Source organism: Gracilinanus agilis, chromosome 6 (assembly GCF_016433145.1).
Source record: "Gracilinanus agilis isolate LMUSP501 chromosome 6, AgileGrace, whole genome shotgun sequence".
Classification (NCBI taxonomy): domain Eukaryota; kingdom Metazoa; phylum Chordata; class Mammalia; order Didelphimorphia; family Didelphidae; genus Gracilinanus; species Gracilinanus agilis.
In genome coordinates, this window is record NC_058135.1 from 191,475,774 (window position 1) to 191,496,366 (window position 20,593).

The 20,593-nt window shown below is 33.5% G+C and overlaps 1 protein-coding gene across 2 annotated transcripts in view; it reads right to left on the reverse strand.

Annotated features, from left to right (window-relative positions):
- The window catches only part of TBC1D19 (TBC1 domain family member 19), a 108,634-nt gene that overhangs the window by 34,440 nt on the left and 53,601 nt on the right, over positions 1-20,593 (reverse strand). For both annotated transcript variants that reach the window (XM_044680776.1, XM_044680775.1), the window contains 2 exons: positions 14,912-14,974; positions 355-439 (listed from right to left, as the gene is read on the reverse strand). In XM_044680776.1, coding sequence (XP_044536711.1) covers positions 355-439; positions 14,912-14,974 — 148 coding nt within the window. The remainder of the gene's footprint in view (positions 1-354; positions 440-14,911; positions 14,975-20,593) is intronic.

Consider the following 20,593-nt stretch of genomic DNA (forward strand, 5'->3'; position numbering starts at 1 on the left):
TAAACCTTGATCTTCCAAATTGGAATCAATACTCTGTAATGGTTCCAAGGCAGAAGAGTGGTAAGGGTGGGCAATGGGGGTCAAGGAAATAAGGTTTCTAGGGGTCTTAACTGTATTTCAAAGGCAGAACTTTAATTGAGTAAGAAAATGAATCCATAACAATTTTAACTGTTCTATTAAAATCTAAATAAAAACTTTAACCATAGTAAAACATTCTGATAAAATTAGAATTTAGCAAAAACAGAAATAAATTGTTTGGTAAATCTATATAAGATATAACAAAATTTTAGTGCAGTTTTAAACAATTAAAACTTGTCTTAAACAATGCTTTCTTTATATCAATTACATTTTTACCTCTTATGTATGACTTTGGTGGTGAAGCACTGTTGTAAGCAAAGTGTCCTAACACAGCTGTATCCCGGGAGAAACAAAGTAATACCTGTGGAGGATATTAGAAGAAAAATTGAAGTGATCTTATAAAACTAGTTTCCTTAGTATGTTATTACTGGAAACCATATTTGTGAAATAGAGTCCATGCTCTGTACTTGAATACTTGTAGTAGTTTCCAATAGTTGGGTATGGAAGTACTGGGCAGCCCACACTAGCCTTTGCTGGTTTGTTTTTTGTTTTCTTAGATTCAGGGAGTTGCTTTATTTTCAGATTTGTCATTTTTTTGTTGATATACTTGTTTTTACATCACTGTCATTTCCTAAAACATCCCTTCAATTTTCCCTCCTTAGAAAGTCATCCCTTTTAACAAAAAGTTAAAAAATGAGGGAAATCAAAACAGTTCAGTTAAACCAACCAGCACACCAACCAAGTATGGGATGATATGTATTGTTACACTTCTAGAATCTCATTTCTGCAAAGAAGGGAAGCAAGTTCATTTTCTTATCTCTTCTTAGTTTTGGTCATTATAATCACACAGTATTCAGTGTTAGGTCTTTGTTGTTGTTTTTGTCCTTTTCTCCACTCACATTGTTGTAGTTATTGTATGGACTCTTTTCTTGATTCTGTTTTCTTTACTCTGTATCAGTTCATTTATATTTCCCATATTTAGCTGAATTATTCACACAATTTTAAAGCTGCAGGGGGCCTTGTAGATTTTTCACTATATACCATCAATTTCATGTGACTTTGAGTAAGACTTATTTATTAAGCTCTCAATGAACAGTTCAGGCTAGAGAATCTCCATAGCTCTTTTCAGCTCTATCTAACATTTTATGATCCTATTCTACCCAACACTTTAATAATGGCAAAAACTATAGGCTGGTAATGAGAAATCACCTAAGTCATTTTCTTGATCCTAAGCATTTTCTTTATAGAAAAAAAAACCTAGGAAAGAAGTAGTCATGAAAATGAGAATGGATAGCAATCTTCAGAAGTAATTGAAAAATTTTTTACAAACAAATGCACTATTAATACCACAAAAACCAATTTCTGTTCTATGCACAATAAAGAATATGTCAATCATGTCTTCCTATTTATTTTTTCAGTTGATACTACTGAATTACTAAAGAAACTTAAGCATATAAAACAAATATACTCAGTAATCAACAATAATAAGCAAAATGAAAGCTACCAGAAATTACTAATTCTCTAACTTTTAGTCAAACCAATCTACATTGTCTTTCTCGAAACTCACCGAATCATGTTTCAAATTAAATTCTGTGCAAATGGGCAGTTTTGACTGACTTGATAGATACAATTCTTAGAACTTCTGCCCCAGTATATAACTAAAGTCACATGAAATACAAATAAAGAAGGATTAAAAAGGAAAGGAAAAATAGAATTGATTCCTTTTATATACACAGCTTTGGATTTTCTGAGATCTTTATCTGCCCTGATTTCTTTCACATCATTTACCTGGTTTTCAGCCCTATAGTCACTATTCTATCAACTATTGCACAGAAAGATAGCCAGTATGAAGAATTAAGTGGCAAGGCAATTGACAAACCTCAAAGGGCCATATAAATTCTAGCTATGGTTTGGGAAAGGGTCAGTTTTGTACACATTATTTAGTAAATACTCTATAAATAAAAAAAATAACAGAAAAGTACTAAATTAGGAGTCATCTGAGAGGTGGATCCCAACTCTGACACTTCTGAGAAAGCCATTTAATTTCTCTAAATTTTGATTTCGTCATTTGTAAAAATAGAGACAGTAATAATGCCTTTCTGTCTCATGGGTTTGTCATGATAAGGCACCACACTTGAATAAATATTTATTTCTGTGTCATTCTTTGTGCTATTTTTTGGCAGGCACTAAGTCTCTTAGTTTACCTCTTCAAATTCTACCCATCCTTCAAGACTTATACAAGCCCCATCTCTTCCAAAAACTTTAACCTACAGTGATTCTTCCTTTCTACATTTTCCTCTGCATTTAAGGGCTAGTGATGCACATTCTTTAGGATGGGTTCTTAACGTTTTCTGTGTGTGTCATTAACACATAGTCTGATGCCTAGAGGCCTTTTCTTAATGTATAAAATAAAATACATAGGATTATGAAGGAAACCAACTATAATGAAATAGGTATTTTTAAAAAATTTCCTTGATCACAGGTTAACAACCTTCTGCTTTAGAATATAAATAGTATTGGGGGGGTGGCACAAATGTTAGTTATAAGACTCAAAAAATTTTTAGGAACAAATATGGAAAAGTAGGAGAGCAATCATGCAGAATAGTATTGTTCTGGGTAAAAAATCAAGGTAGGCCTATGAATAATTAGATTGTTATTCTAGTAAGATTTGAAAATTGGCTCTGAAGAAACTTCCAAAAGCAGAGTTCCGAAAGTATTTTGAACAATTGCAGTCTTTGAAAAACTTGTGTAGACTTATAAGGTAACTATTTTGAAAGATAACATTTAATAAAAAAAATTATTTATACATATATATATATGTAAATATATGCAGGGTACTGTGCTAGAAACACCTGACTTTCAACAAGTCTGTAGTATCTGGGAGTGAGGGATGGGCAGGTGCTGTATAACATGAGGGGGATATAATATGTATCCCTGTCGAATCTAATAAAATGAGCATGGAGAAAAAGAAAAGGGCCCAGAACACAGCCTTGGAGGTTAAATGGGTGAGAAAAAGATTCAGCAAAGGAAACTTTAAATGTCATATGCCTTAGCCAAAGAAAATAGAGTAATTAATAATGTCAAAAACTATAATCAGAAATATGAGAACTGAAAAATGGCCATTGGATCAGAGCACTTTTGGTATAGTAAAGTTGATTTCAGAAGAAAAATAAGGGGATGAGAAATAACAGTTGAAGAAATAGAAGCAATGCTTGTCAACAAGAGTTTGGTTATGAGAGGCAAAATAGTTATAGGCATAATAACTTGAAGGGATGGCAGGATCAACAATTTAAGGCTCTACACAATACTGGGTATGGCCTCCTATTAAATAAGAAATTCATCTATCTCCTGATATTGGGCTGACTTTTAATAGGGCAGAAGTAATATTTAATCACAAATTAAGGGTATACTTAGCCAAAGTCTTTTCCGTGTACTTGTCATTTCCTTAAATAAGCACCAATAAGAGGTCTTTGCTTATTTAGAATTGAAGGATACCCCTAGAATCTACTAGTTATATTTCTTCATTTTATATGTGATGAAGTGAAGGGCCTGAAAAATTGAGTGACTTACCCTAGATCAGTGATGGGCAAACTACAGCCCACAGGCCAGATGCAACCCCCTGAAATGTTCTATCCAGCAGCAGGACATTATTCCTAATCTGACGAATATAATGAGTAGGATACAATACAATGAAAACTTGGAAAGAGTTGCCTTAGAAACAGACTGACAGATGAGTTTTCCTTTCTTTTGGCCCCCTCTTTTAAAAAAAAACTGCCTGTCACTGCCCTAGATCATGAAGCTCATTAATAGCAATGAGGACTAGAGCCCTGCTCTCCTACCTCCCAGTTCTTTCTGCAGTAACATTCAAATAATAATTTGGATACATACATTCTGGTATGTTTGGTTTTTATTTTTTAAGTCAGTATTCTTATAACTGCATTTCACATAATCTACATCATTGTCTGCCTTATTTTTTTTTCTGAGATCATTTCACGTTCTATTAGTTTTATCTCTTCAATAATAGTATAAGAATTCTTGAGGACAAGAACATCTAACCACATCTTATTTATTCTGGAGTCAGAATTCTGACAACCTTAACAATCTGTAACACAAACCTAGAAGGGGGAAAAAAGGTCACTCAGCTTGGAGGAAAATAACTGATAACTTAGTCTTCAGGCCCAATGACTCAGAATTCCATAAAGTAAGGCATTTCTATAAGAGTAGCTGAAGAGAACCTGATGAACAGTGAGGCTTGACAAATGACAGTGGAGGGAGAATAAAAAGGATTATATAAAAAGGAATTTGGTAGTGTTTATTGTAGGAACAGAGAGAACTATAATCCTTAGTTGTCTGTAAACTCAACACTATATTAGAGATTATCTAATCCACTTACCTCTTTTTATAAAAGAGGAAATGGAACCAGAAAAGGTAAAGTGTCTTGATTAAGCTTATACAAGTAGCTAATGGTGCAGCTTCTCCTCAAATCCAGGAACCCCACCTGAGGGCTTAGCCTTCTTTCTAGCACATCTTGCCTTTTAGGATTGACAGGACCATCTTATTTCCTGCCTTCCTATCTTTGCATGGGAAGTCCCTGCATGTGTGGGACATACTTTATTACCTCCATATCTTGGAAAACCTAGAATCCTTAAAACCTAAGGTCTAGGACCACTTGTGAAGCCTTTTATGATCTCCCCAACTAGAATGGCTTTATTTACTTGGTATATATTTTGTATATATTGATATACAAAATTGCCTGTTGCCTGTTGTTTCCATGCAATAGAACACAAGATTCTTGAGGAGAGAGGCTTTTTCATTTTTGTCTTTGTATCTCTAGCACTTAGCACATTATCTTCACCTAATAGGTGCATTAAAATGCTGATTATTGGGGCAGCTGGGTAGCTCAGTGGAGTGAGAGTCAGGCCTAGAGACAGGAGGTCCTAGGTTCAAACCTGGCCTCAGCCACTTCCCAGCTGTGTGACCCTGGGCAAGTCACTTGACCCCCCATTGCCCACCCTTACCAATCTTCCACCTATGAGACAATACACCGAAGTACAAGGGTTTAAAAAAAAAATGCTGATTATTTGGTGCACACAATGATGACTGAGTCATCAAAGTTAAATTATGTTAAATACTGTTTAATGATAGTGAAATTTATGATACATTTTAGAAAGATTGCCAAAGATTTCAAAATATCTGTCATTAAAAGGATAACCTTCAGTTATCTAAGTAATTCACTTATATTTAACAATTCATTCTGAATGATACTGAATAAGTGAAGCCTTTATATTTTGGGGACCATAAATTTAGAGCTGAAATGAATCTTAGAAATTCATCAAGTCCTACTCCCTCCTTTTGTAAATTAGGAAACTGAGGCCTCTTTGGTATCTACTCACTCTTCAGATAACTTTTTTATAAAATCCTAGACATATGGATAGCTGTAAATAAATGATGAGTTTAAATTAGTGTTTTGGAGAGCAAATGTAATGGAGGAAAATGAGAAGATAAAAGTTAAAAAAGAAGAAAATTAAAATAAGATTAAATAATAAATTAAAATGAATGGTGGATAAGAGATATGGAGACATTCCCCCATAAATATAAAAATGCCAAGCACTGGAAGTATAGAATGACAGAAAGAAAAATCCATATAAACTGAATGATAAATAACCTTTCAATTTGAGGCAAATAAATTTTAACTACAACAGGTTTAAAAAAATTGTCTTTGAATAGCTTGGATTTTCCTGTTTCCTAGGTAGCCAGAATTTCTGCTGCAAATATATTGAAGAGGGAGGCAGATTTCTATGAACAAAGGTCTATTAGAATTATCCTGATTTATTGTATTGTCATGAGATATGGCAGAGCATTTCAGAACAATTCTTATGACAAATATCAACTTCTAAATTAGCAAGATCATGGGAAGAGGCAACAAGAAGGAACCAGAAAGATTTTGTTTCTGATCTTGAAAGAGGAGGTATCAAGAATGTTAGCAATGCTAGATATTCAAATTAACTCAAATCAATGAAGTTGGTGAAATTTTATAAATATAAATCATTGCTGAGTAATTAGGAAAAACTTTTTCAAGGACCTCATTCATTGCATACGAATGAAACTATACCTTTTATTTAAAGATTCTCCAAAAATATAGTGTAATTTCTCAAATTAAAAGATATTTCTTGTGACCAAAGGCTAAACTATATATAAAGATGTATATATCCAACTGCTACTAATTAAAAGTCAAAAATATTGAGCATAAATATTTAAAGAATAAGAATTAGAAAATAATTTGTTAAAAAAATTATGAAAATAATATAATAATAATTGGAGGCAATAGAAGGCTGCCAGGGAATCATATCCCAACCAGCTTGCTGCCACAAGATCCTAGTGAGCTCTCCATTTCTCCTCAAACTTCCTTTCCCTCTCCAATCAGATGCATCCCTGTCATCACTTGAGTGAGGAGGGAACCTGGAGTGACTGTTCTATTCCAACTCTCATTCTTATTTTTCTGTTCCCCAAAGGTAAGGTTTGGGGCTCCTATGAAGGCTGTGACAAAGATGTGGTTAATTATATCACTTCATTGAGTGGGATGTTACCTACTACAATCCTTAAGAGTAATCTAGAGAAATATCAGGACTTACTGCTAATTCTGGAGACTTCTGGGAATTTCCATCTGCCCTGCTGATCAACCTAAGGATTCCTGGACCTTTTGTTTTATTCTGCTTCAGATGCCCCATCTTCCTATATAAGTTATATCCCCCAATCAGGATGTGAGCTCCATGAAAGTAAAATCTATCTTACTTTTCTATTTGCATTACCAGTATTCAGAACAGTACTTGGCAAAAGTTAAGCATTTAACAAATGTTTTTTCATTCATTCATCTTTCAGAAAATTATTTTTTTATTTCTTACTTATATTAATAGTATCTTTCTCTATTTTCTATGTTGTTACATTCACTACCCATTCTCTTCTCAAACTTTTACAGAATTCTCTACAACTCTCCAGAAACTCTTCTCAGATCACCAGTGACTTTTTAATTGAAAATTATATTGTTGACTGTTCTTTCTGCTGGACACTTCCCATCACCCCCAGGTTTCAGACACACCATACTCTTGTTCCACCTCTCTCAATACTCCGTCGTCATCTTGTTTGCTGGATTTTTGTCCTTTTTCTTACCAAAAGATCTGTTCTCAGTCTTCTTGGCTGCTGAGATTTTCTCTGTTTTGGCATCCTCCATTCATTTCCATGATGTGAACTACAGCATCTATGCAAATAATTCCTAAGGCTTTATCTCCCTTGAGCTTCAAATATCTTAATTCCTACCTTTTAGCAGGATCACTCCACCTGGATAGCCCACTAGTACACTCATCCCTCAAACTCAGTACTTCCCCAAACTGACCTAATTATCTTATCATTCTAAATCTCATTTCCCTTTTCACTTTATTAGTTTTGTCTGTGGCACTATCATTTAGGAAGCTCTTGTGTTTGTAACCTTTGAGTTATCCTTTCCTTACCAAGTTCCACTAGTTTTATCTTCTTGGAATCTCCTTCACTCTTCACTTTCTCTTAATTCACAGTGCAAGTACAATAGACTAAAACTTCATTATCATACACTTGACAATAGCAAAAAACCTAATGGGTCTTTCTGTCTCCTCACACTTTCTTCATCAATACAACCTTCAAACACAGAGTAATTTTGTTTTCCCTCAGATATCAAGTAAGTGAGAGGGAGAGTATCTGAGTATGCTGAGGACTAGTTCTAATGTCTGAAATATATGGGTAAAAATTCTGCTACAAATATTTAATAATCATAGAAAGGTCATGCAACCTTTCTCAACCTTGATCTTGATTTCCTCTTCTGTAAAAAGAGGACAATAATAGTATAATAGTCATAGCATCAAAAGTCTCCATTTGGGATTTTCTTGGCAAAGATACTGGAATGGTTTGCCATTTTCTTCTCCAACTCGTTTTATAGATAAGGCCAACAGGACTAAATAATTTGCCCAGGATTGCACAGCTAATAAACTTTAGAACACATTATTATTATTATTATTATTACCAACTGTTATGATTATCATTTTCATGTCACTCATCTGCTCGGAGGTCTTAAGTAAGGTCATAATTATTTACCTACTGAGAGAAGTTCAAACTCCTTTTCTGGCAATCTGATACCATGCTGCCTTTTTTTCCCCCTCATGCCATTTAGCCCTCTTCCACTGAAGGGGAGCTGTAGATACCACTCTTTGCTCTGAATAAACACTGATTCTCATACCTCTGGACCTTTGTTCATATTGTTCACTATGCTTGGAATGCCCTCCCTTTTCCCCTTCTTAACCTGTTTGAATTTTTTTCCAACTTGCTACATATCTAAGAAGTTTTTCTTGATTCTCCTTAAGACTTCATGTAATATTTCATTTTGAAATTCTCTAATGAAATTATTAAATGCCATTCATGATAGCAAATGCCAGTTAACCTTTACCTAAATTTTGTACCTACTCAAATGGGTAAGACAGTGCTTTATTAGTATTTAATAAATGTGTTATATTATAGTATTTAGGTATTTAATAAATGTGTCATATTATAATATTTCTAAGAGTGTTGTTAAACTCAAGGAAAACAAAGCTCTCTTACCTGGTAGGGTAACTCAGTGGTAAATCTAACTTAGCAGTACTTCTGTTATCTCAAAGCCAAGGGTGTAGTGGGAAGTCTAGGGATGGTAATGACAAAGTGGTTGTTCATGACTGGTATATCAGGTACATTTGAGTATGCTATATTTTGGCATGGATAACAAGGTTTTAAAATCCTTGTTGTGTTGAATGAAAGCCCAATTACTTTATATGTAAAGATATGATTATAGCTCAACTATACATTTGTAGGTAAAAAGTTTGCCAATAATATTTAAAACTACTTTTGTTGGAAAAATTCTCTTTAATTATGTACCAATTAAGATAATTGAGTTGTTTATAGGTGACAATGATGTCCTTAATTTTTTAACTGAAGATTTATATATAAACACACACATATGTATATATATAAAACTTCAGAATTATAAGACATTTACTATGGAACTGGAAAATATTATACATACAGCATAAATAAAATGAAAACTCTGTCTTGTTAAACAGTTAAAGAGCTATATTTTCTTCAATGAAATATACTTAGAGAAATGTTAACAATGAAGTAATGATGAGGCATATATGACAAAATTGCAAATATACGTACATATAAAATTACAGATATCCCTTCCACATCATGACTTTCCCTATCATGGTTTTGATATATTGTAGGCTGACAAAAGAAATTAAATGGGAACTTTCTTGGGAATTTCTAGAAGCCATGGATGACATATTAAGGCCAAAAGACAATAGAGAAGAAGATTAGAAACTAAAAAATAAATAAAACATTCAATATTATATAAATCAACATATTTATTTTTTAATACTATCAGTATACCCAATTTCTTTTTCAAAATTAAAATAAGTAAAAAGTTAAAGTGCCCCCCATGTGGAAAGGATACTTGTACTTAACCCAAATTTTACAATAAGGTACTGTGTAACACCCCATAAAAGAAAATGAAAAATTCAGACTTCTTAATTTGAACAAAAGGAGGACCAAAAACTTTTATGTAAGACTTTCCAGATTGCAGGGTTGCCTCACTCCTGATCCCTGCAATGTGGAAGGGTTATCTATCTGTATATGCTGTTGGTATATAAATGTAAAAAATAAGAAAAGTATCCAAGTTTTTCTCAGTCTTAAGTGATGGACTGTCTTACGCCTACTTAACATTTAATTTCATATACAGCCTGATTCATGAAAGTTCAGAGTGGCAATAAGGCCCATGGCATGGTAAGGAAAAGCAAATACCTTAATCATTATTGACAACTTCATATTCAGAATTACGCTGACAGGTATCACTTCTCAAGGGAAAGCCCACAAATGGTATATGCAGGCTTTCTTCTGTTGTATCAGCTACATAAAATTTCAAATTAAAAGGAGCAGAAATCACATAATGGTAACATCTTGTTTTCAATGTGTAAATTTTTTATTGAGTAAATCAGGCAAATATTAACTAAATAATGAATAGATACAATGTTAGAAAAATGATTTCTTTAATAAGCATTCAATTGAATACAGTTTGATAAAGTTCTTAGAGGATAAAGTCAGTATTATTTGCATTAGTCTTCATTTTAGATTAGTTTCCATTAAGTTCCACATTAATATTTATTTAGTGGCAATTTAACCAATCAAATCAGTCTATACCTGGGAACTAGAAGTCTGAATGTTTTAAGAAGTAAGCAGCATAGAAATGGAAAGTGCCCAGAATTTGGAATTCTAAGACCTGAATGCAAATTCCAACTCTGCCATTTACTACCTGTTTGACCAACCCAAGGCAAATTCTTTCTCCCCTCTGGGCTTCAGTTTTCTTATCAGTAAAATGAATGGCTTGAACTCATTACCTTCCAAGGTTCCTTGTAATTCTAAATTTATTATCCTATGAATAACATAAAATGTAAACTAAAGCACACTTCTGTAGCTCTTATTGTCAATAACACGAATTTACATTTTCTATATTAGTAAATTTCCTCTTTTCTCAGTTAGATTTCCCAACCTCAATAGCAGGAACCATATCTTAGTCTTCTTTGCATCTTTAGTACTAGTGTACTGTAAGTAGTATCTATAATAGATAAAACATTGCAAGTACTAGTCACCTACTATGTGAAAAGTACCACACTAAGTGCTGGGAATACAAAAGCAGGGGAAAAGATAGAGTCCTTGACCTAAAGGAACTCACAATCTAATGAAGCAATAATGAAAACAACTATGTACAAAAAAAATACAGTATAAATTGTGAGATATTTTCAGAGGGAAAGCACTAGCATTAAGGGGGAGTAGGAAAGGTGTCTTACAGAAAGTGAGATTTTAGTTGAGCCTTAAAGGCAACCAAAGAAGAAGGCAGAGACTAGGGGAGTATCTGAAAATGCACTAAGTCAGGAGACTGAGTTTTCTGTAGGAAGAACAGCAAGGAGGCTGGTGTCACAGGCTCACCAGGTATGTGAAGGGGGAGTTAAGGTATAACAAATCTAGAAAGATAGAAGTGTTATGAAAGACTTTAAAAGCCAAACGGAAGATTTTATATTTGATTCTTTGAAATATGGAGCCACTGGAATTTATTGCATATTGGTGTGACATGGTCAGATCACTATGCTAGGAAGTTATCAATTTGCCAGCTGAATGGGGAGCAGATTAGAGTGGGGGAAAGACTTGAGGGAGGAAGACCAACCAGAAAGAAGTCTAGGTGTGAGACAGGACCTGCACCAGAGTAGAGACAATGTTAGAGTAGAAAAAGGAACCTATATGAGATTCAGCAAATGCAGAATTGACAAAAGTTGGCAACTGATTGGATATGGGAAGTAAAAGAAAATGATGGGTCAAGAATGCCATCTAAGTTAAAGTAGAGATATTTAAATATAGTTATAGATAAAGTGCTAGTTTTTGTTTCAATTATGAATTGTAATCCCCATCCACCATGAATCAATAAATGTTATTTTTTTCCTGCATTCATAGTTACTACTCAACTGTAAGAATCCTTGAAGGAAGAATCATATCTTATTATGTAAGTATGCTGCATGGCTTAACACAGAGCCTTATAAATAATAAGTGCTTAATAAATGTAGGTTTAATTGAAATAATATGAATTGAAATCCTGGTGCCTCCATACCTAAAAGAAAAGAGTTTGTCAATTTCATGCTTTTCCAGCTATACAATGAAGAAGCTGAGCTAGGGATAGCAAAACATGCCATGTTGCTCACTGGCCAAAATCTTAATTTTTAAAAATTCATCAATCATTTAACAAGTATTTATTAAGGGTTTACAATGTGCCTAAGTACCATATTCTAGGTATACAATGATAAAAATATTAGTTCCTTCTCTTGCGGAACCTATATTCTATTGAGGGAAATAGCATGTTTGATGTCAAAGAATTCTCCATCATCAGAATACTATTATTGATGTTGGCAGAAGAAAATCTTTCATGTTGAGTAATTTTCTTTAGCTAGTAGATTTTTGAGGCTATATTATAGGTTAAATTTATATAATATTGTGCTGTATTAGCTTACTTTTATTAATATTCATCTGTTAAATACCCTACCACATTTAGAAATAAACTTTCACAAAGGGACAAATAGGACCCAGTAAAATGACAGTTAAACCACTATAAATTAGCAGTTATGAATTATTCTATTTTTAAGAATAAAAGTTGTAGGCATTGAGAGGTAAAGCAAGCAAATCAAAAAATGCTTCCATAAGTCTTTCAGACAAAAGTCTAAAGCTTCCCTTAGATAAAGAAAAAACATTTTGCAACTACCTTGACATTAATTTTTAAAAGTAACTGTTACCAGAAATTATAATAAAAATTATTTATTTTACTCACAAGGCTATAAGAAAAGGTATTCATGTAATTCATGTAAAAAATAGACAAACCTATCATCATGTAGAATCATATAAACAAACATGTGGGGATGGGAAAGTATATCTACAGAAAATTTTACCATACAAAGTAGCTAAGGTATATGAATCACTGACAAATATAATAGCTATATCAAGAAAGTGTACAGAGTAAAAATTCATAAAAATTTCCTGTAGATAATATCTTTTCTTTGTTAACTAAAGAAAAAACTCACTGTGCTGTGGTGAAGGGTCACATGGATCTTTTATGAGGGAAACACCATTATCTTATAAATATTTAGAAGACTGTTACCAAAATCCCCTTTGGCCATTTGATTTTTTTTTTTTGGCAATATGAATACCCAACTTGGTTCTTTGTTCATTTAATCAACAAACATTTATTATGTACCTTCTATGTGTGGTACACTATACACTGGATATTAAAGAAAGAGTATACAAAGAAGCCAGTGGCCTAATAGGAGATAAAACATTACATATACAAATTATAATATGATAAATGAAAGTATGGATATAATCTATATCAAACTATTCACCATCTTGGGAGAGGAGGGAAGGAGAAAACTTGAATTCAAAGTATCAAAAAACAATTGTCAAAAATTGTTTCTACATGTAACTGAAAAGAGAAAAGAAAAAAATTATAAGATGATAAGGTAGGTAAAAGTACAGTGGCTTTGATGATAGTGATCACTTCTAACTAGAGGAATAATTTGAAGTTTCACAGAGAAGATGGCATCTGAACTGGGCCTTGATGAATGGGCAAACCTATCATCATGTAACATGAATCATATAAGCAAACATATGGGGATGGGGAAAGTATATCTATAGAAAATTTTACCATACAAAGTAGCTAAGGAATATGAATCACTGACAAATACTAGCTACATCAGTATAGTGTACAAAGTAAAAATTCATAAAAGTTTCCTTTAGATAATATCTTTAGCAGAAACTTATTCTTGTTCTAAAGAGATAAAATCAGGAGAAATGAAATAAACCTCAAGAAGGAGTAGAAAAACAAAGGCCGCTAAATACTATCCTATGATGAGCTACCACTAATGCTCGGACATTCTTTGGTCACAGTAATGAAAGGTAAAGAAGTACAACTATAATTATAGAGGTAATTGAATTGTCTTTAGGAGGAAGAAAGTATTTTCTTCTATCTGAGAAATTACAAAGACTTCAGAAACATAAGCCTGGAAAGCAACTGCTATCAGAAAAGAAAAAATATTAATTTCAAGAGTATTTTTTCTTAACATTTATTTATCTGTGATCATGGAAAATCATTAATTTTGCCTTAGATCTCATGAAGGAAATGACATCTTTAACTCTGATATCTGATGACATAAAGAAAAGGACAATTGTTTTCAGACCTGAGGGTTACAAATGGGTTGATTTTTTTAATAAAGAAAAAGCACTGGTTTCACATTAAAATCACATGACAAAATAAGAAGAAACAAAATAGTTTTACTTAACTGAGGTCTAAAAAACATTCAATCATATGCAGTCATATCCTAATTAAATAAAAACTGTTTTCCAAGTTTTTTTTTGCTTTATACTTGCAAAAAATATTTACTTTTCAAATTTAACTCCTGTAGTGCATTAGTAATTACAGTTTTCTGAAAGATTCTGATTTAGCATCTTCTTTTATCTTAAAAAAATTAAGCCCACTCTAACAGCTGTTACTAATTTACATCTAATCAAGCAAAAATTGCTATGTATATTCTACATTACTTCCATGACATTTACACTGACATCCCAATCAAGTTCAAATGAGTAAATTTGCACATCTAATCTATTTCTTCTTTAAAAGAAAAACCCCATAATCTAGGTAATTCCACAAAAAATTAGTTCCTCATTTATGATAAAATGATATTTTAGCAGAGATGAAAATGACCTAAAGACAACTAACTACAATATCATTGCTTGCATAATCAAGTGGTAATTGTGTTTTGCAAACATTTAAAGACATTTTAACTATTTATCCTATTATTCAATAAGGAATTCTCATAAATGATTCCTTTGAAGAGGTTCTGGTTATGAAATAAATGATCCCCTATGAACTATGACATTCATTTTTAATTATTTGTACCCATAACAATGATTTATAAGCTTCTAGTTTCTACCTTCAAGTTCTATTTTATAATACAAAAAGATCATCAAAAATTCACTTGTTCAAAGCCTTTTTTTCTTCTTCCAACTAGTCCCTTATTATTGGGGAAAAGTTAAACTTGTTCTAATGAAAAATACTTTTTTTGGATCAATAAAAAACAAGGTTTGAATTTTAGCACTACAAAATGTTAATGATAAATATCTCTTAAAATGGCATAATTTAACTAGTAATTGCACCCTGAAAAAGAAACACTGATTCTTTCTAACTTACCTGATACAAATAATCTTCAAATACAAAATAGTAATCATCATTGCTGGCTGTTAGCTTCACATCCTAGAATTAAAGATAGAAATGTACTGAAAAAGTCATAGACCACTTATTTTTCTGAAAAGGAAAATCATACCACTAAAGCATCACCTCTAAAATAGACATATTCAGAAAATATCTGTGATCTCATTCATTTAAGGAATTGTCAATGAGGTAACACCTTCTACCCATGCAGGTGAGCATTTACTCTATAATTTGTTTAGAAATGAAGAGTCCAAATTCATATATAACTAGGCATAGAAGATGAAATTTGAATCCATATCTTCCAGACTTTGAAGGAGGCTCTCTATCTGCCTTTCACAAATATATATAAATATAGATAAATTACAAAGACTTTCACTTACCTTTGACATTTTTTATGAGGCTCACTAAATTACTCAGAATCAAAAAGTCTCAGGTCTTCTAGAGTCATCAATTTGTAAATAAATAAAAACTTCCTTTATAAAACATTGAGATCCTGAGACCCTGCCTAAGCCAACAACAGAGCATATTGACATTCACCCCTTGAAGTTCTAGACCCCAGTTTAAGCCTGTAGTGAGGTCTCAAAGATATACCTAGGACAAGGCAGGCTTCAGTGTGCCTGGTCAGTGCAAGTGTAAGCAGAGGACCAGAACCCCAGCACAAGGCAATCTGCAGTAAGTCTAGCTGGTGTAAGTCCAAGGGGAAGCCCAGAGCTCCTGCCTAGCCCTGGAATAAGACTAAGAATTCCAGTACAAAGTGGTCCACAGAGGGACTGGCTAGTGTAAGTCCAGAATGAGGTCCAGAGTTTTTCTCCAAGTTTGAGGTAAGGCCTGAACCCCAGTACAAGGTAAGGGCCTGCAAGCCATCAATAGGCCATAGGGGTGATTGAATTGACAGTGGGAGATAGTTTTCAGAGCTCTCACTCCATAGGCCATTAGACCACCATAGAAGAACTGAAACTTGCAGAAATCTATAACTAGAGCTGAGAATAGCAGCAAGGAAAAAATTGAAGTTTAAAAGAGTGCCTGAGCTTACCTTTAAGATGAAAAAAAAAGGCTAGGAAAATGAGCAAACTAAACAACAACAACAAACACCTAACCATAGAACATTATTATGGAGGCAAAGAAGAACAAGGCACAAACTCAGAAGTAGACAGTGAGATCACAGAAGCTACATGCAAAACTTTAAAGAAAAATGGATGAATTTTTCTCCTACTCTGGAAGAGCTCAGAAAGTATTTAAAAATAAATAAGAGGCAGAGAAAAACAGGGAAAAGAAATAAAAGCAATGCTAGAAGAAAATAATCCCTTAAAAAGCAGAATTGGCCAAATGGAAAAGGAAGTACAAAAATTCAATGAAGAACAGAATTTCTTAAAAATTTTAAATTGGATAAACGAAAGCTAATGATTTCATGAGACATCTAGAAACAATAAAATTACTTTAAAAGAAGAAAAAATAGAATAAAATGTGAAATATCTCATTGGGAAAAAAACCACAACTGACTTGGAAGATAGATCCAGGTGAGACAATTTAAGAATTATAAGACTATCCAAAAACCATAATAAAAAAAGTCCTAGACATCACATAAGAAATAATCAAAGAAAACTACCCTGATAGTCTTGAACAAGAGGGTAAAATGGAAATGGAAAGAATACACAAATCACTGCCTGAAATAAATCCCCAAATGACAACTCCTAGGAACAGTATATCCAAATTCAAGAGCTCCCACACTAAGAAGAAAATACTGCAAATAACAAGAAAGAAACAATTCAAATATCACAGAGTTAGTCACAATCAGAATTTCCCCGAATTTAACAACTTCTACATTAAAGGATTAGAAGAGCTTGAAATATGATATTCTGGAAGGCAAATGAATTAGTTTACAACCAAAAATCACCTCTCCAGAAAAAATTAGTAACTTTTTTCTGGGGAAAAATAATCATTTAATAAAATAGAAGATTCCTAAGAACTCCTCATGAGAAGACCTCAACAGAAAATCTGATGTTAAAATATAAGATGCAAGAGAAGCATAAAAACATAAATAAGATAAAATTTAAGGGATTTGATAAAGATCAAATTATATTCTTATATGGAAAGATATTTTTAACTGTTAAAAATTTTATTATTATTAAGGCAGTTAGAAGGAGTATACATAGACAGAAGGTTCAGAAGTAAATTGAGTAGGATGACATGATATCCAAAAAAACAAACAAATGAGGGGTGAAAAAGAGAGTTTTGCTGAGAGAAAAAAGGGAGAGGTAGAATGGGGTAAATTATCTCACGTAAAGAGGTGCAAAAAAGGCTATATTACAGTGGAGGGGAGGATGAAGGTGGTAACAGGCAATGTTTAAGCCTTACTCTCACTGGAATTGGCTTAGAGAAAAAATAACAACAATATCCTTTTTGGTACTGAAACCTATCTTACATTATAGAGAAGTAGGAAGGGAATAATAAAAAGGAAGGAGGGAATAGGAGGGAGGGTGAAGGCACTGGTTAAAAAGAAAACACTTGTGAGAAGGGATAAAGGGAGAGAGAAATAGCAGGATGAAAGAGAAAAATAAGATAAAGGGGAGTACACAGATAGATGGTAATCATAGCTATGAATGTGAATGGGATGAACTCGCTCATTAAATGGAAGTGGATAGAAAAGTGAATCAAAATTCAGAATCCTACAATATGTTGTTTACAAGAAATACATTTGAAGGAGGGAGACACACACAGAGTAAAGATAAGGGGCTGGAGCAGAATTTATTATGCTTCAACTGAAGTAAAAAAAGCAGGGGTAGCAATCATAATCTCAGATAAAGCTAAAGCAAAAATAGATTTAATAAAAAGAGATGAGGCAGGGAATTAAATCTTGATAAAAAAGGTACCATAAACAATGAGGTAATATCAATACTAAACATATATGCATCAAATGGCGGATCAATGGAATAGATTGGATACAAAATATAGCTAGGCAAATGACCATAGCAATCTAATGTTTGATAAACTCAAAGAGCTTTTGAGATAAGAACTCTTTATTTGGCAAAAACTGCTGTAAAAACTAGAAAACAGCAGGGTAGAAACCAATAGATAGACAAGTGATGGGCAAACCTTTTAAAGAGGGGGCCAAAGGAAAGGAAATGTTCATCTGTCAGTCTGTTTCTAAGGCAACTCTTTGGAAGTTTCATTGTATTGTATCCAACTCATTGTATTCACCAGATTAGGAATAATGTCCTGCCACTGGATAGAATATTTCAGGGGGCTGCATCTGGACCGAGGGCTGTAGTTTGCCCATCATTGGTATAGACCGATATCTTAAACCCTATACCAAGATAAGGTCAAAATGTGTATATGATTTGGACATAATGGGTGATATCATAAGCAAATTAGGAGAGCATAGGATAGTCTACCTGTCAGATGTATGGAGAAGTGTATAATTGGAATTGGGAAGATGCCATTTAAAAGTATGTTATATATTTTCTATGGACATGTGGGAGACTTTGAAACTACATTTCCCATGATTCCTCATGGCAAACAGGAAGTATGATGATGTAAGAGAGGGGTTAAATCTCCTGGGTGAGGAGGAAGTGGCTCTCTTAGCTACGAGGCCCGGAAGGGACGAGAGGTAAAAAAATGGCTGAGGCGGCAGTTTAAATTCTTACAGGCGCGTGGACTAATGATTTTTATCTCTATCAGCATGGCAGTATAAATGTTATGGAGACCATGCACAGTTTGCTCAATAGTTACCAAATCAATTATATTGTTCTTTAATGCTTGTGACTTTCTGGTATAAAGTTTTTGTTTCTTGATCAATATATCAGGTTTTTGGGGAAGTATTTTTAAAAAAGTGATGCCAAGTGTGAATTATTTAAATAAAAAAATAAAAATATAATTGGCTGATATTTGCCACCATTGTGTTCATTTTTGTGGTAATAGGTATGTGACACTTTTTAAAAGAAAGATGGGTTTAAGTTAACACCTTGGAAGAACCTGGTAAAGTATCACTATCAGTTATCTAGGATGGCAAGCTAGGTGTTGTCAACTTCTCACTCTCTCGCCCCATGATGATGATAATTATGATGATGATAATGACAACAATAAAAAAATTAGGATTTATAAAGCACTTTAAGGGTTTACAAAGCCACTTTATAAATGGTTTGTTTTACCTACAATAACCCTATTTTATGGATGTGAAATCAGAAACCCAGGCTAAGTGACTTGCTCAGGGTCACATGCTGGATTTGAACCCAGATCTTACCAATTCCATGTTAGCACTCTAGTAAGGAATAAGAAGATCTGAAAGGTATGAAGGCTATGAAAACTTTTAATTCTTCTGATCCTAGAGGAAATAGGGAGCCAATGGAGTTGATTGAATAGGAGAATGATATGGACAGACTAACACTTTAGGAAGATCAATTTGATGATTGAATGCATAATGAATAGAGTAGGGGGAGACTTGAAGTAGAGAGACTAATCAGAAGATTACTGAAATGGGCCAGGGCTTGAAGGGATGAAGGTTTGTCCTGATTAGTGTTAGTGCCACCTAGCTGCCTCTAATATTCAGTCAATTGCCAAGTCCTGTTGATTTTATTCTACCTTTGGAACATCTCTCGTATACATGCTACTCTTTTCTTCTCTGACACTGACACCATCACATTTACCTAACCCTACCTTTCCCCTCAAAATTCTTGCACAATCAGTGGTTTTTCTAGAACCCAATTCATTAGCATTTTAGGCTTATTTCAGTCAATGGTTATCCTTTAGGGGAACATGTAGTCCCACATTACCATGTGATATCAACATTCCCTTACTTTTTGCCACCATGGTCTAGAAAATGTGTTGAACTTAGAAGAAGTTATTATTGCCATCATTAGGATTCCATTCTTTCTCATCTATTTTGATGAAGTTTAAATAGAGATGATCTGAGGTGAATCACCCAAACATGCATTTATTAAATGATGACTCTGTGCCAGTCATTGGGTTAAGTGCCGAGGATAGACACAAAGACAAAAGCCAAATGATCCTTACATTTACAAAGCTAGCATTTAAACATGTGAAACAACAGACACCTACAAGAATACATACAGGATAATACATGAAATAAATACAAGACCACCTGAGAATATAAAGCACCAACAACTAGTGGGGAATGATGAAGGAGTGAATCAGGAGATGTCTTCTGAGGGGATTCCATGAGCTGAGTCTTAAAGAAAACTTTATAATTTAAGAGACAGAAGGGAGAAAGGGAAGCATTCCAGGTATGAGGGAAAGCCAGTACAAATGGTTGGAGATAGCATATGGAGACTCATCTGTGAGGAATAGCAAGTAGGCTAGAGTAGCTGGACTGGAGAGAATATGGAAGGAAAAGTTGTTAGCCTGTTATTATTTATAGTTAATATTCTATAGACTGTTGTGTAAATGGATAAGATGACTTTTTAATAACTGAATTTTGTATTAAAAGCAATACTTCTTAGCTCTAAAAGCATTCTCAGTTCAATTTTAGCAGCAGACAGGACAGCAAGAATATGTCCTTCGGGCATTTCCCATATGATTTTGATCACCACTTCTAAGGCTTTATATTTTGAAATGTTTTCATTCTATGTGGTCAGGAGTATTTGGATGGCAACATCTATTAAAATTTGGTTCTTAATAAGTGTGTGAATAGAATTAGCTTAAGCC